Genomic DNA, 19489 nt, shown 5'->3' on the forward strand with positions numbered 1-19489 from the left:
GCCGCCCTGTGGTCAGGGCTCATAGCAGATCATTCTAGCTACAAACAGCATGGCTGAAGCCCTGCTATGTGTAAGGGTCCCGTTTCACTTAGCGGCGCACCAGCGATCCCGACAACGATGCGACCTGGTGAGGATCGCTGGTGCATCGCTAAATGATCGCTAGTAAGCTGCCAAACAGGCAGATCTCGTCAGCGACGGAGCAACGATCCAGCGATCAAACACAGCGATGCGCGCTGGCCAGAGGGACGCCGATGACGAAAAAATGGCCCAGGACATTCCTGCACGATCAGCGATATCCAGCAGGGGGGCCGGTCGCCGCTGCGTGTCACATGTAGCGAGATCGCTGTTGTATCACAAAATCGGTGACACATTAGCGATCAGCGATCTCGCTATGTGAGACGGGGCCTTAAGGCCACAAGTTCAGTATTTTGTCATTATTTTACCTCAGTATTTGTAAGCCAAAACCAGGAGTGGAATAATCAGAGGAAAAGCTTAACAGAAACACGTCACCACTTTTGGATTTATCACCCACTCCTGGTTATGGCTTCCAAATACTGATCCAAAATACTGACCAAATACTGAATGTGGCCTAACAAAAGCGATCACATGATCGCAACTCTCAGGCTGCGTTCACACGTTGCGTTTTTGCGGCTTTTTTAACACGCAATTTTGCCGCGAAAACGAAAAAAAAACCAGCATCCCGTGCAATCCTATGGGATTCCGCAATGCTGTGCTAATGCTGCGGATATTCCCGTGGCGGAATTGCATCGCGAAAAAATCCGCAGCATGCTCATTATTTTGCGAAATCGCGGTGATACCGCAAAATCCGCAGCATGCTCATTATTTTGCGGAATCGCGGTGATCCCGCACCCATAGGATTGCATTGTTCCGCTTATTTCCCGCATGTGGCTGTGCCCACCATGTGAAAAGTAAGCAGAACAATTGCGGATGGTACCCACGGTCCGGAGGAGAGGAGACTGTCCTCCGGGCTGTGGGTACCATATCCCTGTAAAAAATAGAATAAAAAATGGTGTTCTATTCACCTTCCGGCGTCCCGCGCAGCCTTCCCGGGCCTCAGCGATGCTTCCGTTCCCAGTAATGCCTTGCGAGACCTTTGATGACGTCGTGGTCTCGCGATATTGTAGCGGTCCCTATTCCTCACGAGATCGCTACAGTATCGCGAGACTGCGACGTCATTAAAGGTATCGCAAGGCATTACTGGGAACGGGAGCATCGCTAAGGCCCAGGAAGGCTGCGCGGGACGCCGGAAGGTGAATATAACACCTTTTTTTTTTTTTTCCCCATTATTTTTAACATATCTTTTACTATTGATGCCGCATAGGCAGCCTCAATAGTAAAACGTTGGTCACACTCGTCAAACACTATGTTTGACGAGTGTGACCAACCTGTCAATCAGTTCTCCAAGGGATGCTACAGATCGCTTGGAAAACGCTAGCATTCTGCAAGCTAATTACACTTGCAAATCGCTAGTTTTTCCGCGGGAATTTAAAATGCGATTTTCCCGCGGAATGGAATTCCGGAATTCTTGTGGTAACTTCTGCTACGTGTGCACATAGCCTAAGTCTCCCATGTAGATTTTTGAAGCAAGTAAAAAGTTTAAAAAAATTTTTTTTACATTTTTTAAAAACAAACGTTAAAATCTCCCCTCTTTCGCCCCATTCAAAATAAAACCATTTAAAAAAAATCCAAAAATACACATATTTGGTATCACTGCCTTCAGAAACTCCCAATCTATCAAAATATAAAACAAAGAAGTGAATCCGATCTGTAAATGGTGTAACGAGAAAAAAAATTAAAACTATAGAATTACATTTTTTTTTTTTTTGTCACTGCAACATTGCAATAATATGCAATAACGGGCGACCAAAAGATCATACCTACCTCAAAATGGTATCAATAAAACATCAGCTCAGGGGCACAAAAAATAAGCCCTCACCCATCCCTAGATTCCGAAAAATGAAGAAGCTATGGGTCTCAGAAAATGGCGTGTTTTTTTTTTTTTTTGCAAACAGTTCAATTTTTTTTTCTCACCACTGAAATAAAAGAAGAACCAATACATGTTTGGTATCTGTGAATTCTTAATGACATGGAGAATTATAATCGCAGGTCAGTTTTAGCATTTAGTGAACATGGTAAAAAAAAAAAAAATATGAAATTGTTTTTTTTTTTTTTTTGCAATTTCACAGCACTTTGACTTTTTTTCCCAACCTTTAACCCCAAGGTTGTGATGGGGTTAAATTATTAATACACAGGTAATACTGATTTTGTTTTTCACACAAAACTATAAAACAATCTGCTCATCTCCCCCTGTTCTATAACATGATGCTTACAATTGGACTGCATTATTATGGTGACAAGTTCCCCTTTAAATGCTTGGTTGTTTCTATGCTCACCAAATAGACCAAGTCCCAAATGTCCAACAACCTATTGATTAAAAAATATATGGTATACAGTAGACAGACAATATAACAGCAGACAGATCCCATGGGCAGCAGATTCGTTGGCAGGGCATGTTGTGGATGTGTTGTTTCTTTTTACTTTGCTGTCTCCGGACATGGAGTGAGGGGCCCTTGGTGTCTGTCTCCTGGTTACTAAGTTATTTGCTTTTCTTGAAGTGTGGTTTTCAGCTGTGTTCATATTCAGAACCTCAATAGTAGACAACACTGCTTAGTAGAGGATTTTTTCTAAATTGTATGTTTCTTTATTACAGGCATAATGAACTAATATAGATTTATACCTTGAGTTTATCTATATATACTCTCCTGTATATTCCCAGAGCGCTTGGCATACTTGCAATCAGTTGCTGACTGGATTCTCTCAAGAATGAAGAGAGGTAATGAGAATTATATGGGTTTTCATATTGGTGACCTATCACAGCACAGCACCATGTAGAGGCCATTCTCGTATACTGCAGATCCGGTCCTATTCTCTGCACTCACTGATTACATCCGGCATCCACCGGAAAGGATAAAAGCTGATCGGTGGGGCTCAGAGTGTCGGAACCTCCCTGATCTGATCTAGTTGTCAATATCAAAAGTCTGGAAACGTCCTTTAAAGTTCTGACCCTGGAAAGCTGTTGGCAGCTGTAGATACAGTTGTGGAGGTGTTTATATACCTGACTGTACTGTTTTAGAAGCATTAAAGTGGCTTGTACACTACTGGTTAACCCTTTCTTAAATGCTTAAACAGGACCTGTACACCTGTGCAGGAGCACGATACAAAGCAAGCAGGAGGAGGGCATCACAAAAAGATTGGAGGCACCGGACCAAGAAAAGCGATAACCCTCAGACAGAACCGCACCGCAGGCGAGTATAATAAATTATTTTTCATCTCTAACAGGTTGGGGGCAGATATACAGCATTATAGAATGCTTAATATCAGCCCTGAAGGGTGATGGCCATAACTTATATCGGACAAAACTGATGACAGGTTCCCTTTAAGTCCCCCACATAACATAAAACATCTTATACTTACATCCCAGACAGGTGCTATTCCTGACAATCATGTGGCATTGTTTTGCACCCTATCAATGCTCGCTATTAGCCTGACTTTCGTCTGACACAACTGTGAGTGTTGCAGCTGATCAGCGGGTGCGGATTAGGTGCAGTGGCCACATGACCCTTGACATCACAGAAGCGGTGTCAGTGTGGAGATAAGTTTATGGGGCTATTTATGTTATGTTGGTCAAGCATTTAAAGGGAATCTATCAGTAGGATCAACTATATGGTTATGCAGGTAACAGGAAGCTGAATAAAATTACACCTTGATATCTGCGATCTGATGTTTTATTCTCTAGTATACGGCTTAGTATTGTTTATCCTACTAACAGATTCTGATTAAGATTGGACACAACCACTTTGGCGAGAAAATTACTGTGTCATTCTAGTAAGTGCTCCGAAAGTGGTCCGTAAAGGCTGACATATTCTGGGAATCATGCAGTTCAGTCAGGCGCCCGCTATAGTCACCCCTAAAAAGCAAAGAGAGATGGCTGTGCAACCATTATTGCAGGATGCCCAGAGCAAACTGTATTATCTCATTGAAAGGTTATTCTCCAGAAAAGAAAATGGTTATTACTTATCCATAGAATGGGGGATAACATGCTGCTCGCTAGAGGTCTGACCGCTAGGCCTTCCAGCAAGCTGAGTGCTGCAGCAGTCTTTGCTGTTTGTCTACAGTGGTAATTTCACGTCTATAGTGCAAGTCACTGCTGGAACCAATCACTGAGCGTAGTGCTGAACTTGGGAAGGGTGAATCATTGTCATTTTATTCTTGTGTTCACCTATGGGCAGGGGCGTAACTACTGAGGTTGCCACCGCGACCAGCAGCTGAGGATCTGCCGACGCCAAATACTTCAGCTGTATGTGTGTCCTCACATGCATATTCAGCTGAAGTGTATAGCAGCGCACAGACCAGCCAGGTCTGTGCACTGCTGTATACACTGCCAGACAATCAGGCCAACAGCTGAAGTTGGTGTGCAAGTGACTGGGTGTGCATAGCAGTGACGTCATACTCTCCCATTGCTTGCACAGCTGCTGGCTTCAGAAAACGATAGGGGGCGATTTTTTTTTTTTTTTTTTTTTAAATCTACACTGTGACCATGCTACTACATGGATGACTATGGGCTGTGCATTATGCAATATGAAGGATATGGGCTGTGTATTATACTATATGGAGGGTTATGGTGAGTGCATTAAAACTATGGGTTGCAGTATGCTAATATGAAGGACTATGGGCTGTGCTTTATACTATATGAAGGACTGTGAGCTGTGCATTATATTATATGAAGGATATGGGCTGTGTATTATATTAACATGGAAGATTATGAGCTGTGCATTATATATGAAGGTGCATATATAAGGAGTACTGTGGAGGAGGGTGCATTATATGAAGGACTATCTGCTCTGCATTATAATATATGGAGGACTATGGGCTGTGCATTATATATGGAGGGTGCATTATATTATATGGAGGACTATAGGTTGTATTTTGCTATATGGAGGACTATGGAGTGTATTATACAGCTCTGGCAAAAATTAAGAGACTACTTCCACAAGTTCAGTTTACCTGATTTTTCTTTTTATAGATATATGTTTGAGTAAAACGTAAATTGCTCACACATCGCGGTTTTAAACGCGCGATTTTGCCGCGAAAAATAAGCATCCCATGCAATCCTATGGGATGCCACAATACTGTGCTAATGCTGTGGTTTTTTCCGCGGCGTGATGGCTTCGTGGTAAAAAAAACCGCAGCATGCTCATTAATTTAGCGGAATCGCGGCGATTCCGCCTACATAGGAATGCATTGTTCTGCTTACTTTCCACATGTGGCTGTGCACACCATGCGAAAAGTAAGCAGAAAATTTGCTGATGATACCCAGGGGGGTGGAGGAGAGAAACTCTCCTCCAGGGCCTGGGTACTATATCCCTGTAAAAAATAGAATCAATATAAAAAATATTGTTATTCTCACCTTCAGGCATCCCGTGCAGCCTTCCCGCCTCTCTCCACACTCCTGTTTCCAGTAATCCTTTGCGAGAATGACCGCGATGACGTAGCGATCTCGCGGTTATTCGCACAAAGGATTACTGGAACCGGGAGCGTGGAGAAAGGCGGGAAGGCTGCGCCGGACGCCGGAAGGTGAGCACAATGTATTTATTTTTTTTATTATTTTTTACATTTTATTTTTTTACTACTGATGCTGCATAGGCAGCATCAGTAGTAAAAAGTTGGTCACACTTGTCAAACACTGTTTGACGAGTGTGACCAACCTGTAAATCAGTTCTCCAAGCAATGCTCCAGATCGCTTGGAAAACGCTAGCATTCTGCAAGCTAATTACGCTTGCTAATCGCTAGTTTTTCCGCAGGAATTAAGGCTAAGTGCACACGTAGCAGAAAATTTCTGCTTGAAAACAGGACTCCCTTCCCAGAAACCACGCGGTTTTTTCTGCGCGTTTTTGCCGCTTTTTTTGCGCGTTTTTGCCACTTTTTTTGCACGTTTTCCAAACGCATTGAACTAATCAGAAACGCGGAAAAAAACCGCAAAATTAATGAGCTGCGGTTTTTACCGCGATGCGTTTTTCTCGCGGTAAAAAACGCATCAATGTGTACAAAAAGTGCAAAATGCATAGAAATGAATGGGAAGCTTCTTTTTTTGCGGTTTTCCCGCTGATTTTTTGGCAAATCCGCGGGAAAAAACGCAAAAAAACGCTGTGTGTGAACACAGCCTTAAAATGCGATTTTCCCGTGGAATGGAATTCCGGAATTCTCGCGGTAACTTCCGCAAGAGTTTCGCTACGTGTGAACGTAGCCTCAGTCTATAAACTTCTGACAACATGTCTCTGAATTTCCAAGCAATAATTTTTTTTTTTTTCTGAAAAGGAGAAATGGTCAAAATAAACAAAAAAAAAAAAACCCCCCTGTGGTTTCAGACCTCAAATAATGCAAAAAAACCGAGGTCATAATCATTTAGAAACAACAATACTAATGTTTTAACTCGGGAAGAGTTCCGAAATCAATATTTTGTGGAATAACCATGATTTTTACAAACAGCTTTCATGCGACTTGGCATGCTTGCCACCAGTCTTTCACACTGCTTCTGGCGCAAAAATTTAAGTTCTTTGTTTGATGGCTTGTGACTCTCCATCATCCTCGTGATTACATTCCAGAGGTTTTCAATGAAGTTCAGGTCTGGAGAATGGGCTGCCCATGACAGGGTTTTGATGTGGTGGTCTCTTAATTTTTGCCAGAGCTGTACTATATGAAAAACTATGGGATGCATTATACTATATGGAGACTATGTGGTGTATTATACTATATGGCCGAAGTCAGGCTTGTGAGAAACTCACACGAGTCTCGCACGTCAATACCTGGCACTGCTGCTTGCACTCGGACAGGAGCTCTCAGCTGCACAGAAATACTTGCAGCTGAACGCTCCGATCTGAGTGCTGGCGGCAGTGCCAGATATTGACGTGCGAGTTTCTCGCAAGTCTGACCTTGGCCTATGGAGGATTATGGGGGTGCATTATTCTATATGAAGGACTATGGGGATGTGCTTTACTGTATGGAGGACTATGGGGGCGTGTTATACTATATGAAGGACAATTTGATGGGATGCACTATACTATATGGGCAGTATGGGGTGTATTATACTATATGGAGGATTATGGGATGCATTATACTATATGGAGGACTATGGGGAGAATTATACTATGGAGGACTACAGGGTGCATCATACTAAATGGAGGACTATGGGGTGCATCATACTAAATGGAGGACTATGGGGTGCATCATACTATATGGAGGATTATGGTATGGAGAACTATGGGGGTACGTTATACTATATGGAGGACTATAGTGGGTGCATTCTATATGAAGGACTATGATGGGGATGCGTTTTACTGTATGGAGGACTTTGGGGGTACGTCATACTATATGAAGGACAATGAGCGGTGCATTATACTGTGCAATACAAATGAAATCCTGAAAACAAGATGTTGGTGGGCCTTGCAGACTGGAGTTGGGGAACCCTGGTATAGAGTATATTTTTTTTGTATATATACATTAAAGAGCACTAGACTGGGGTGTATTTTACAGTATATGGAGGACTATGGGCTGCATTATACTATATAGAGGACTATGGGATGCTTTACACCATATAGAGGACTATGGGAAGCTTTATACTATATGGAGGACTATAAAATGGTTTATTCTATACAAATGCCTATGGGGATGCATTTTACTAAACAGGACTATGGGATATATAATACTATATGGAGAAATATGGGATGGGTTACACTTTACGGAGGATCATAGGGGTTGCATTATGCTATATGGAGGACTATGGGGGGTTGCATTATTCCATATGAATGACTATAGGGATGTGTTATATGATTTGGAGGACTATGAGGTGTGCATTATACTGCTGGTATTATGGCCTCATGACGTCAATGTATGCACCTGGTATGTTTTTTTTTATATATATACATTGAAGAACAGCAGCGTAATGGGGGATATACACCAGAATGAGGCCATGATCACACACTCAGAATTTGGTGATGGTATTTCACATCAGTATGTGTAAGCCAAAACCAGAAGTGGGGACGTGTTTCTATTCTACTTTTCCTCTGATTGTCCCTCTCCTGGTTTTGGCTTACACATACTGATGTGAAATACTGAACACATACTGTTTGTGAACGTGGCCTGAGGGACATATACCAGCATGGGGCCCAGGATAAAGGCACATATATATATACACCAGGATGGAGGAGATAAAATATGGGGGCCCATCAGGCTGTGGCCCCTCCAAAATGATTCCATAAGACAACCCCCATGAATACTGGTGTGTGAGTCCATAAGTAAATCCATCTAGTGCGATCAGAAAGGCTGTCAGGAAGCCCACCATGAGCGCGCCTGTCCCGGCTGGCAGGGGGCACACGCCTGCCACTGCCTGGCCCATCCGGTGTATAGGAGGCTCAGCGCTGCCCCCCAGCGTCCTCTGCTGGCAGCCTGACACCGTGCAGAAACCTCGGCTGAACCCTCACCCCGACCAGGACAGCGCGGGACGAGCGGTGAGGACGTGGAGCGCCGGCCCGGTGACACTGTCCCGGCCCCGCACCTGGATACAGGCGCAGCAAATCATCGGGCTGTCTCCGAGCAGACGCTGGGCGGGTGTTGCCAGGCTCTGTAGCTGCTCCCCCAGGAAACATTTGGGGCTGTGACAGGCAGAGCGCGGTGCGGCACGGCAGGGGTTAATGTGGAGTCAGCCCTCCTCCCAGACAGCGAGCAGCGTGCCCTGAATAATAGTGACAAGGAGCCCGTGCAATCAGTGCGCTGACCTCAGCCGCCTCGGGTTCAGCAGCAGCCTCTCCTCCCATCCCCCGCCGCAGACAGCCAGCCAGCCAGACGGCGCACACCCCCCCGCTCCTGGAGGGGGCGTGGCCTTAGTGTGTAAACAAGGCCGGCCTGTCCGCCCCGCCCGCAGCCTGCTACACGAGACGACACAAGCGCCGCCCATGTCACCTCGTGCGCTTGCGCTCTCCCCGTGCTGCTGTCGCTCCTTGCCGCCTCCTTCCTGCCCCCTCATCACACTAGCTGGCCTGGGGGCGCCTCACTCGCACAGCACGTGTGCTGGCCGTGCCCGCTGCCAGGCTATAATGGAGCCCCGTACAAGTAACCGTGTCACTGCCGAATAAGGTGCTCACATGCTGAGGGCCGTGCGGAAGGCTCAATGTAGAGGGGGCGTGACTGCATGGCACAGGCTTGTCTGCTGCCCGGGCTGCTCTCCTCAGCATCATTACGTTGTGATAGCCTCAGCCTGACACCTGTACGGCTATGTGAGGTGCGAGGGCATAGGGGCAAGGATTACCTCAGGGCAGGGACCGAGAGGGGCAAGGATTACCTCAGGGCAGGGACCGAGAGGGGCAAGGATTACCTCAGGGCAGGGACCGAGAGGGGCAAGGATTACCTCAGGGCGGGGACCCAGAGGGGCAAGGATTACCTCAGGGCGGGGACCCAGAGTGGCAAGGATTACCTCAGGGCGGGGACCCAGAGGGGCAAGGATTACCTCAGGGCGGGGACCCAGAGGGGCAAGGATTACCTCAGGGCGGGGACCCAGAGGGGCAAGGATTACCTCAGGGCGGGGACCCAGAGGGGCAAGGATTACCTCAGGGCGGGGACCCAGAGTGGCAAGGATTACCTCAGGGCGGGGACCCAGAGTGGCAAGGATTACCTCAGGGCGGGGACCCAGAGTGGCAAGGATTACCTCAGGGCGGGGACCCAGAGGGGCAAGGATTACCTCAGGGCGGGGACCCAGAGGGGCAAGGATTACCTCAGGGCGGGGACCCAGAGGGGCAAGGATTACCTCAGGGCGGGGACCCAGAGGGGCAAGGATTACCTCAGGGTGGGGGCAAGGATTACCTCAGGGCAGGGACCCAGAGTGGCAAGGATTACCTCAGGGCGGGGACCCAGAGGGGCAAGGATTACCTCAGGGCGGGGACCCAGAGGGGCAAGGATTACCTCAGGGTGGGGGCAAGGATTACCACAGGGCAGAAGCACATAGATTACCTCAGGGCAGGAACCCAGGGGGACAAGGATTACCACAGGGCAGGAGCGCAGTGGGACAAGGTTTAACTCTGGGGATAAGGATTACCACAGGGCAGGGACCCAAGGGGACAAGTATCAATACCTGTTATTACCACAGAGGTCAGAAGGCAAAGTGTGTGTACAATATGTGTGTACTGGAGATACACCTGTACATGTGTGTAAATCTATAGAAGGGTAATGTGGTGCAGTGTATATACCGGTAGTATATACAGGCAGTGTATGGCTATGTATGTAGAGTGGTGTTGGTGTGCAGACACTCAAAGGGTGATAATACCATGGATACTGTGGTCTGACAGACAGTGGGGGTGTGTAGGTTATGAAAAAACTGTGGCAGACATGAAAATGTACAGCATGCCTAGTGTGTATATACACACATGTGCCCACCCCTACATGTACACATACATGTGCCCACCCCTACATGTACACATACGTGCGCCCACCCCTACATGTACACATACATGCGTCCACCCATACATGTAAACATACATGCGCACATCCCTACATGTACACACATGCGCACACTCCTACACATACACACATGTACACACACATGTGCCCACCCATACATGTACACATACATGCGCACATCCCTACATGTACACATACATGCGCACATCCCTACATGTACACATACATGCGCACATCCCTACATGTACACATACATGCGCCCACCCATACATGTACACATACATGTGCCCACCCCTACATGTACACATACATGCGCACATCCCTACATGTACACACATGCGCACATCCCTACATGTACACATACATGCGCACATCCCTACATGTACACATACATGCGCACATCCCTACATGTACACATACATGCGCACATCCCTACATGTACACATACATGCGCCCACCCATACATGTAAACATACATGCGCACATACATGCGCACATCCCTACATGTAAACATACATGCACACACACATGCGCACACCCTTACATGTACACATACATGCGCTCACCCCTACATGTGCACACACATGCGTCCGCCCCTACATGTACACACACATGCACCTGCCATTACATGTACACACATGCTCACACCCCTACATCTGCACTGTACAATACACAACATAGAAAGCATTGAGTCTATAAAAATATTCAGGTACGACACGCACAGCCGTGCACTGCACGCCACGCATATGTATATGACACGCACAGCCGTGCACTGCACGCCACGCATATGTATGCGACACGCACAGCCGTGCCCTGCACGCCACGCATATGTATACGACACGCACAGCCGTGCACTGCACGCCACGCATATATACACTGCACGCCACGCATATATATACACGACACGCACAGCTGTGCACTGCACGTCACGCATATGTATACGACACGCACAGCCGTGCACTGCACGCCACGCATATATACACTGCACGCCACGCATATATATACACGACACGCACAGCTGTGCGCTGCACGTCGCGCATATGTATACGACACGCACAGCCGTGCACTGCACGCCACGCATATGTATACGACACGCACAGCCGTGCACTGCACGCCACGCATATATATACACGACACGCACAGCCGTGCACTGCACGCCACGCATATGTATACGACACGCACAGCTGTGCACTGCACGCCACGCATATATATACGACACGCACAGCCGTGCACTGCACGCCACGCATATGTGCACGCGTATGTATACGACACGCACAGCTGTGCACTGCTATACGACACGCACAGCCGTGCAGGGATGCGTGCAGTCCAGATGTACAGAGGGCTAGTCTGGCACTGGTGACCTGTGCCGTGTGTATGTATACGCACCCAGTGGCAGAATAACACGGTGTGACACAGGCACAGTGTGGCTACACAGGTAGTGCTCCTGTGCACTATATTTAGCCAGTGATGTCATGTCCATGTGTATCTCCGTGTGTACAGACACAGCAGTGGAGGTGTGCACCCACATGCATGCAGTGCGGCCGGCCAGACGCGGGGCTGTCTCCCCGGCTTCGCAGGAAACTTTGCAGTGTGAATCGGAATGAGGTCAGCTCTGGAGCTTCTCATTGCACGCGGTGATTATTATTGCATCGCGTTCCCAGCCAATGGGCGGTGAGGGGGCGGGGTTTGGCACGAGGAAACGTTAGAAACAGCCCGCGATTGGCTGCAGAGAGCCCGGTGAAGGGATAAAGGGACGCGGAGCTTGATAGAGCCGAGCTGTGTGAGCTGTATGGAGAGCGGCTGCTCTGTGCCATAGTCCATGTCTCCTGAGCGCCAGTGTGTGTAGCCCCCGCTCTCCTCACACTCAGGGCACACACCTCTCCTGCCTGCCTGGGATTCTCGCCACTGCTGGACTGGAGCCGTACAAACTAATCACAACTAAGTCCACTGATCACAAGTCCTAAAGCCAGAGCGATGCCTGCCAGCGGCTGCCGGGGCTGCCAGTGATCGGGAGCCGCCTCCTCAGTGTGTTGGATGCTCCAGCGCCTGGATCAGTGTGCCGGGACACAGCAGCCGGGACGCTCCCCTCGTCGCCATGGTGCAGCAGAGCAGCAGCGCGGAGAACACGGAGGCACTGCTGGCAGGAGAGAGCACGGAGTCCGGGGAGGGCATCGAGCTGGATATGGCATCTTCTCCCACCCCGGGCTCCACCGCCTCCACCGGGGGCAAAGCTGACGACCCGAGCTGGTGCAAGACCCCCAGCGGCCACATCAAGAGACCGATGAACGCCTTCATGGTGTGGTCGCAGATCGAGCGCAGGAAGATCATGGAGCAGTCCCCGGACATGCACAACGCCGAGATCTCCAAGCGCCTGGGCAAGCGCTGGAAGGAGCTGAAGGACAGCGACAAGATCCCCTTCATCCGGGAGGCCGAGCGGCTGCGGCTCAAGCACATGGCCGACTACCCGGACTACAAGTACCGGCCCCGAAAGAAGGTCAAGTCCGGGGCGTCCAAGCCCGGCGAGAAGAGCTGCGGCAGCCCCGGCGCGGGGAGCGGGACCCCGGGCAGCTGCGGCTCCTCCAAGCCCCCGGTGAAGAAGAGCAGCAGCGGCGCCAAGCTGAGCAGCAAGCCGCACTCCAAGCTGCTCCTGGGCGGCATCCTGGACCACCACTCCCTGTACAAGTCCCGGAGCGCCGGCAGCCGGCCCGCCGCCCCGGACAGCAAGAAGCCCAAGCACCGGCTCTACATCTTCGGCGCCCCCGGCTCGTCCCCCATGGCCGTGCCCGCCAGCCCCACGCTCAGCTGCAGCTCCGGCGAGGCCAGTGACCCGCTCAGCCTGTACGATGACGGGGCCGGCTCCATGCACAACTCCCCGGACTCCCCATCCGAGCACGACGGCTACCCGAGGGCGTCCTCCCCGGCCCCGTCCTCGCCGGCCCCGTCCTCCTCGCACTCCTCCTCCTCCTCGGCGGCGTCCTCCCCCTCCTCCGCATCCTCCTCCTCCTCTTCTTCTTCCTCCTCGGACGAGGAGCTGGAGGACGAGCTGCTGGAGCTGAACCCCAGCCCGGGCTTCGAGAGCATGTCCCTGGGCAGCTTCAGCGCCGCCGCCCTGGACAGAGACCTGGACTTTAACTTTGAGGCGGGCTCCGGCTCGCACTTCGAGTTCCCGGACTACTGCACGCCGGAGGTGAGCGAGATGATCTCCGGGGACTGGCTGGAGTCCAGCATCTCCAACCTGGTGTTCACCTACTGAGCGGGCGTGCAGCCTGGCGGGAACATGGCACTTAGGGGGCAGCTGCGAGCCCGGCGGAGGAGGACTGGCAGGAGCGCAAGGAGCGGCCTCCCACCCATCCATGGCGAGAGCTGGACACTGACACGCAGGAGCGGCGTTGTTACATATTTCTGTGGTACTGGGGGGCTCTGTGTGTGTCGGATCGTGGCGGTGTCACTGGTGGGGTAATACTATAGCATGTTCTCCTGTCTATCTTTCCGGTTTCTGTAAGACTGTTGAGCAGTTTTAGTGTTAGGATAATTACAGCCGATAGGTGGCGCTCTGTTTGATTCCTCAGAAAATCACCAGCTTTTTTCTCATTAACTCTTTCTTAAGGATTCAAACGCAACTCAAATCTGTGCTGGACTTCTCTAATGATTCAGGACCAAATGTCTTCTCCTCAGAGTATGTGTGTGTTCTTGGGTCCCCTCTCCCATCGGTGGCCCATCTTGTTGCCCCCTTTCTTGGATATGTACTTCAGCTCCCATTTTCTACGTGGACCTATTTATACTGGCCAAACTTCTCCTTTTTTATGTTTCCTTTTTTTTTTTTTTTCCCCTTCTCCACACCATTTTTTTATGTCTCCTTCACTGAAGGGCTAGAGTTTTAACTTTTAATTTTTTATATTTAAATGTAGACTTTTGACACTTTTAAAAGAAAACATAAAAAAACAAACAAAGAAAAGATGAAAAAAACAAACAAAACAAACGTTTGATTATTTTCTCAGTGTATTTTTGTAAAAAATCTATAAAGGGGGTGTTTTCACCGGTTTCGATTGCAGTTTTGAATGACCTGTCGATACTACAAACAGGGAGGCTGGCGGAGATCTCCACCAAACAGTAATAATAAGCAAATCCCACCAGCCTTGTACTCCATGTTTACACACCAGTCTGCAGGCTTCTTAAAGTCACAGCATCCCTTCCAGCCGCGTGCACTCGGTCACACCTCCGGAATATTCCTCATACACTGTAGATCGGTTGAAAACTTAAAAAACAAAAGGACTCTTTGTATGAATAGTCTTGTGTAGTATTTATATAGCTCTTTCTAACTCCACTTCAGAGGGGTTTCTTTTTTTCTTACTGTGCCGCCATCATCTCCTCTGCGGAATAGTTGGCAGCACGTTGGGTTTTGGCACTGTTAACGCTTCAAGGAGGAGAGGGATAATGTTAGTTGCCTGTTTCCAGTAGGTAAACGCAGGGGTAGAACATTGAGCCACACGCTTGTTTTTTTTTTTTTTTTTTTTTTTTCTTAGAACGTCTATTATTACCAGAGGGGTTTTTTTTTTTTATTATTTTTTTACCCTTTAAAGAGGCGAGCCAAGTCTGTAGTCAATGCTTTAAAGCAACCAGTGCACATTCTAAGCAAAAAAAAAAAAAAAGGGATCCTGTAGCTTTAACTTCTAGACCACATATTTGCACTTTTTTTATAATACAAAAAAAATAAAAAAACAAAACCGTGCCGTTTAAACCACTGGACCTATCTAAATGCCGATTTGAGTTCGCGACACTATGTACTGCATTTTCATTCTCGTATTTGACTATTTAATCCTTTCTACTTGTCGCTAAACTATGATTGTTTTAGTCTCCTTTGGGCATGATGATAGCATATGTATTCAGGTTTCTAGCTATTGTGTTTTAAGATATAAAAAAAACAAAAAAAAAACCAAGAAAGTGAAAACATCTTTGTACTTTAAGTCTATTATAATAAGCAAAAAAAATGACAAAAAAAAAAAAGATTGTGTGTTTTATGTATGTATTACATGACAGGCACTAGGACTTCTGCCGGAGCAGGCAGCTCTGTTTTTAACCTGATTTTTTTTTTTTTTACATTTTTTTTTTTTTTTTTTGTAATTCATCCTGTGCAATATGCCGTGTAAAATACTTTTGTCTAACCATCAGTCCACAATACAAAGATTTGGGGCATACCTTGATGCCAGCTAACCATGGTTATTTCACTGCCTGTCAGATTGTTGATATTCTTCTGTAAATAACTTTTTTTTTAAAGGAAATAAAATCAGCTGGAACTGAACCCTTAAATCTGATTGGTTTTGCCTTTTATTGTGTGTTCCTATGTGGAGGATGCTCAGTCTTCCCAGAGCTGGGACTGTTGCAGGGGAGGCGCCAGGGACTGAAATTCAACTGCATTGGTCGCGGCGCTTGGGAGGAAAAAAAAAAAATCCAAAATGTAACACCACGACTTCTATTCTGAACACGTACAGCGCAAGTAGGGAAATAAAATCTTGGCAGGCCATTCTTTCAAGTAATGAGTAAGTGTCACAGCTTGTTCTGTCTAGGAAATTTCGAGGAATCCTGTACGCAGACTGATAACCTCTTTGTTTCTCCTGGAAAATTAGAGTGTAGGGTAAAACAAATTATCGGAGAAAAACATAATTGAAAAAAAGTCAGGAAAGGAAATTATTTATATTAACAGATTATTATTGTTTTGTCTTTTTGATGGGATTTAGCACCCCATAGAGCCAATTCAGAGCTATCATTACCGTTCATTAAGGGTTTGATGGAGAGATAGTATAAGTGTAAAATCCGGATTGATGGTACTGTAAGGTCCTGCCGCTCCGGTGTATGACATCTTGGACTACAGACAAGTGCCAAGCAAGGTGTTTGGATGTAGGTTTGGAAGGTAAGGCTAAGTGACATTGTATCCCTATGTGTGAACATGTGGCGTGCCTTACAAGGAATACACCATCCGGCTTTTTGCTCTAAAGCTGAAGAAACTGATTGTCTTCCAGATCTGACCTTGGTGTCTACAGCTGAAATTCAGTGCTCTTCATTTTCCTAGAAGTCCTCCCAGCCCAGGTTTGTGCACTGCGTCTGTGTAAGCTGTGTTTGAGACACACACACGAGCGTCATGTCTTGATTTCCCAGAATTCCTCTCTGCCCCCTGTTTGGAGGTTGATCTAATAAAAAATGCTGCAAAATAGTTTCACTGTTAAATCATTCACATTGGCAAACGGTGTGACCCAAATCAAGAACATGACTGGCAAGGGTATATCAGATTCTTCATAGTCACCCCGTTATATCACCTGGCTGCTAACAGGAGAAATAAACGAGAATACCACTAGTCTTGGAAAAGCCTGTTATCCAAACCGCAACCACATAGAATGCCTTATTAGTGAATATGGATGTCCTACTGTTCTGTAAGCCCAAGAAGATAATGGCTTAGTAAGTGGGACTCACATTCTGGTACCGTGTGATACAGCATTTTCTGTGCAGCAGTTGCTACAAAGAATGCTAGATGAAACTTTCCCTGATATGCTAATCATACAGTTTCTGGGCTACTGTTTAGAGAAGGTCTTGTCCTGATGAGACAACCACTTTAAGGCCACGTTGACATTATTAGTATTTGGTCAGTATTTTACCTCAGTATTTGTAAGCCAAAACCAGGTGAGGAACAATCAGAGGAAAAGTAGAATAGAAACCCGTCACCACTTCTGGGTTTATCACCCACTCCTGGTTTTGGCTTACAAATACTGATGGAAAATACTGACCAAATACTGAACGTGGCCTTAGGCCCAGTTTCTTGGACCGGTCACGTCCGGAAGCTACAGCTCCATGTGTTCTTCCACATCGCAGACAGACGCAAGGGATATCGGCAATTACAAATAGTGGTATTTAGTTAAAATGGAGGAGACTAGTGCAATTTACTTCCCCCCCCCCCCCACACAGTTGAAAATCGTCTCCATTGGTCAGTGTGCAGTCTTGTTGGGCACACAGCACACTATCTAGATGCATGTAGCGTTAGGGCATGTCTACATGCGACAGCAGGGGCTGATCTATAGGTCTAGAGGCTGCCATGAAGCCAACAATTGCAGGGGCAAAAAAATGCTAATCACTGCTGGGTACTCGTGCAGTGTCACCCACTGTGACACCCTCTCGCTTATCACGTCAGGGCAATCCTGCATTGTGCCCTCTGTGACACTCCCCACTCGTCACCCCCAGACCTTCCCACGCTGCATCCTTCTGTGTGTGTGTATATGTTACAAGAGTGGGGGGAAGTCCAGGGAACCCGGTAGTGATGGAAGGGACAGTGGGTCGGGGGGGGGGATTATGAAAGATCCTGGGCCCTGCCTCTGCTAGTTACCTCACTCTATGGCAGCTATGTTGCAGGCACTTTTACATCTGTCCTGTTATTCTGAATGCTTGCAGACATCCATGCCCATGCCCAAACTGCTTCATTTAGATGAGTAACACTGATTTTCAGTCTGGTTACGGCCCCACTATCAGTATTTGTAAGCCCAAACCCGGAGTGGGTCAAACATGCAGATGTGGTGACGTGTTTCTATTATACCTTGTCCTCTGATTGTTCCTCACCTGGTTTTGGTTTACAAATGCTGAGAAACAATACTGAACAAATACTGATAGTGTGGCCATAGCCTTAGAAAATGTTTGCAACAAATCTGCAGTGGGAAAATTCATCATTAGCGGCTGAAATCAGAATTAGCATTTTTTTTCTGCATCCACTCCTGATTTTGGCTTAAAAATCTGCACCATAGCCCAGGAGTTGTAAAACGTATATAATATTTGTGAGTACCAGATTTTTATATCTTTTGCCCTATTTTCCTGGTCTGAATGTATATTTGTAAGTATTAGTGTACTAAAATATGCTCATGTACCATGTTACGTGTATACATTAGCGGGAGATACACAAGAAGGAAACACATTTCTTTATTACCATGTAACTGAGCATTTTATGACTACATACCTTGTATTAGTGAAGCATTTAGAGTTCTAAGAGAATATGTGGCCTTTAATTACACATCTAGTTATACCGTTGTGATGGTAAAGGAAAAAACTGAAGATTACTTTGATTCTAATGAACCCAAAGAAAGCGAGGACCACAAAGAGATTAATAGACGAGAGGTCAGAAGGTGCCATAAATGCTTCCAGCCGCACCACCAGCTGTAGTCCTTCTGCGGTGATAAAAGAAAGATCACATGAAGAAGAAGGCGGAATAAACGGGAAGTAACAACGGGGACTCCTAGGCCTTCTAGGTAGAATCTGAAGCTATAAGCTAAATATGTGGCAGCTAATGCTGAGTATTAGACATATAGAAAGTATCCTGAACCAACATTCACATTTTCCCAAGCAGAATGTGAAATTCTGAACAGTGGGCAATTTGATCTTAGCTGGACATCATAACCCGGTCTATAAATGTCAGCGTTCATAGCTGCCAATCTGCATTTAATGGGGAATGTTACTTTTTATCACTGTAAAGACATTTCAATCAGACACTGCACTTGGGATGGATTTCTTACGGCCTTCGGTGACACTGCCGTGGTTTTCACAACCAAAAACCACACTGTAGATTTCTTATTAAACATGCTGAAGGTTATTTTCTGTTAATACCATAATTGCTCCTAAATGTTTTACCATTTGCTGCTGGTATTATTGTGGGTAGAACCCAGGCTATCCAGGTAGGAATACAGGTCAGATACATTGAGTATTCAACCTAACCACTCTTGATGAAGTAATATGAAATTAAAGGAGTAATCCAGTCTCCAGGAATTATCGCCTATCCAGTGGATGGGTCAAAATTATTTGATCTTACACCCAATGAATGGAGTGGCACGGTGCGAGACCGCTACGTCAACAGAGGTGATTCGTGCAATGCATCCCTGGGAAAGGAAGATGCTGGCACCGTGGCTGAGAGGCGGGAGGACTCTGGGGACCATCA

At 47.1% G+C, this 19489-nt stretch overlaps 1 protein-coding gene and 1 long non-coding RNA gene across 2 annotated transcripts in view; one reads left to right on the top strand and one right to left on the bottom strand.

The window, feature by feature from the left end:
• The window catches only part of LOC141080736 (uncharacterized), a 138966-nt gene extending 130020 nt beyond the window's left edge, over positions 1-8946 (bottom strand). Inside the window, exon 1 of the long non-coding RNA XR_012229045.1 lies at positions 8853-8946. This is a non-coding gene — a long non-coding RNA (uncharacterized lncRNA). The remainder of the gene's footprint in view (positions 1-8852) is intronic.
• Positions 8947-12263: 3317 nt separating this feature from the next.
• Positions 12264-15839, top strand: SOX4 (SRY-box transcription factor 4). Its single transcript, XM_073566118.1, has one exon. The coding sequence runs from the start codon at positions 12623-12625 to the stop codon at positions 13778-13780; it is 1158 nt and encodes a 385-aa protein (XP_073422219.1). The 5' UTR covers positions 12264-12622; the 3' UTR covers positions 13781-15839.
• Positions 15840-19489: the final 3650 nt, after the last annotated feature.

The sequence above is a fragment of the Dendrobates tinctorius genome, unplaced genomic scaffold (genome assembly GCF_039654945.1).
Source record: "Dendrobates tinctorius isolate UK_male_01 unplaced genomic scaffold, ASM3965494v1 ptg000004l, whole genome shotgun sequence".
NCBI lineage: Eukaryota > Metazoa > Chordata > Amphibia > Anura > Dendrobatidae > Dendrobates > Dendrobates tinctorius.

Excerpts from the sequence above, each read along its gene's own strand:
- SOX4 (XM_073566118.1), top strand. The coding sequence starts at position 12,623 with ATGGTGCAGCAGAGCAGCAGCGCGGAGAACACGGAGGCACTGCTGGCA.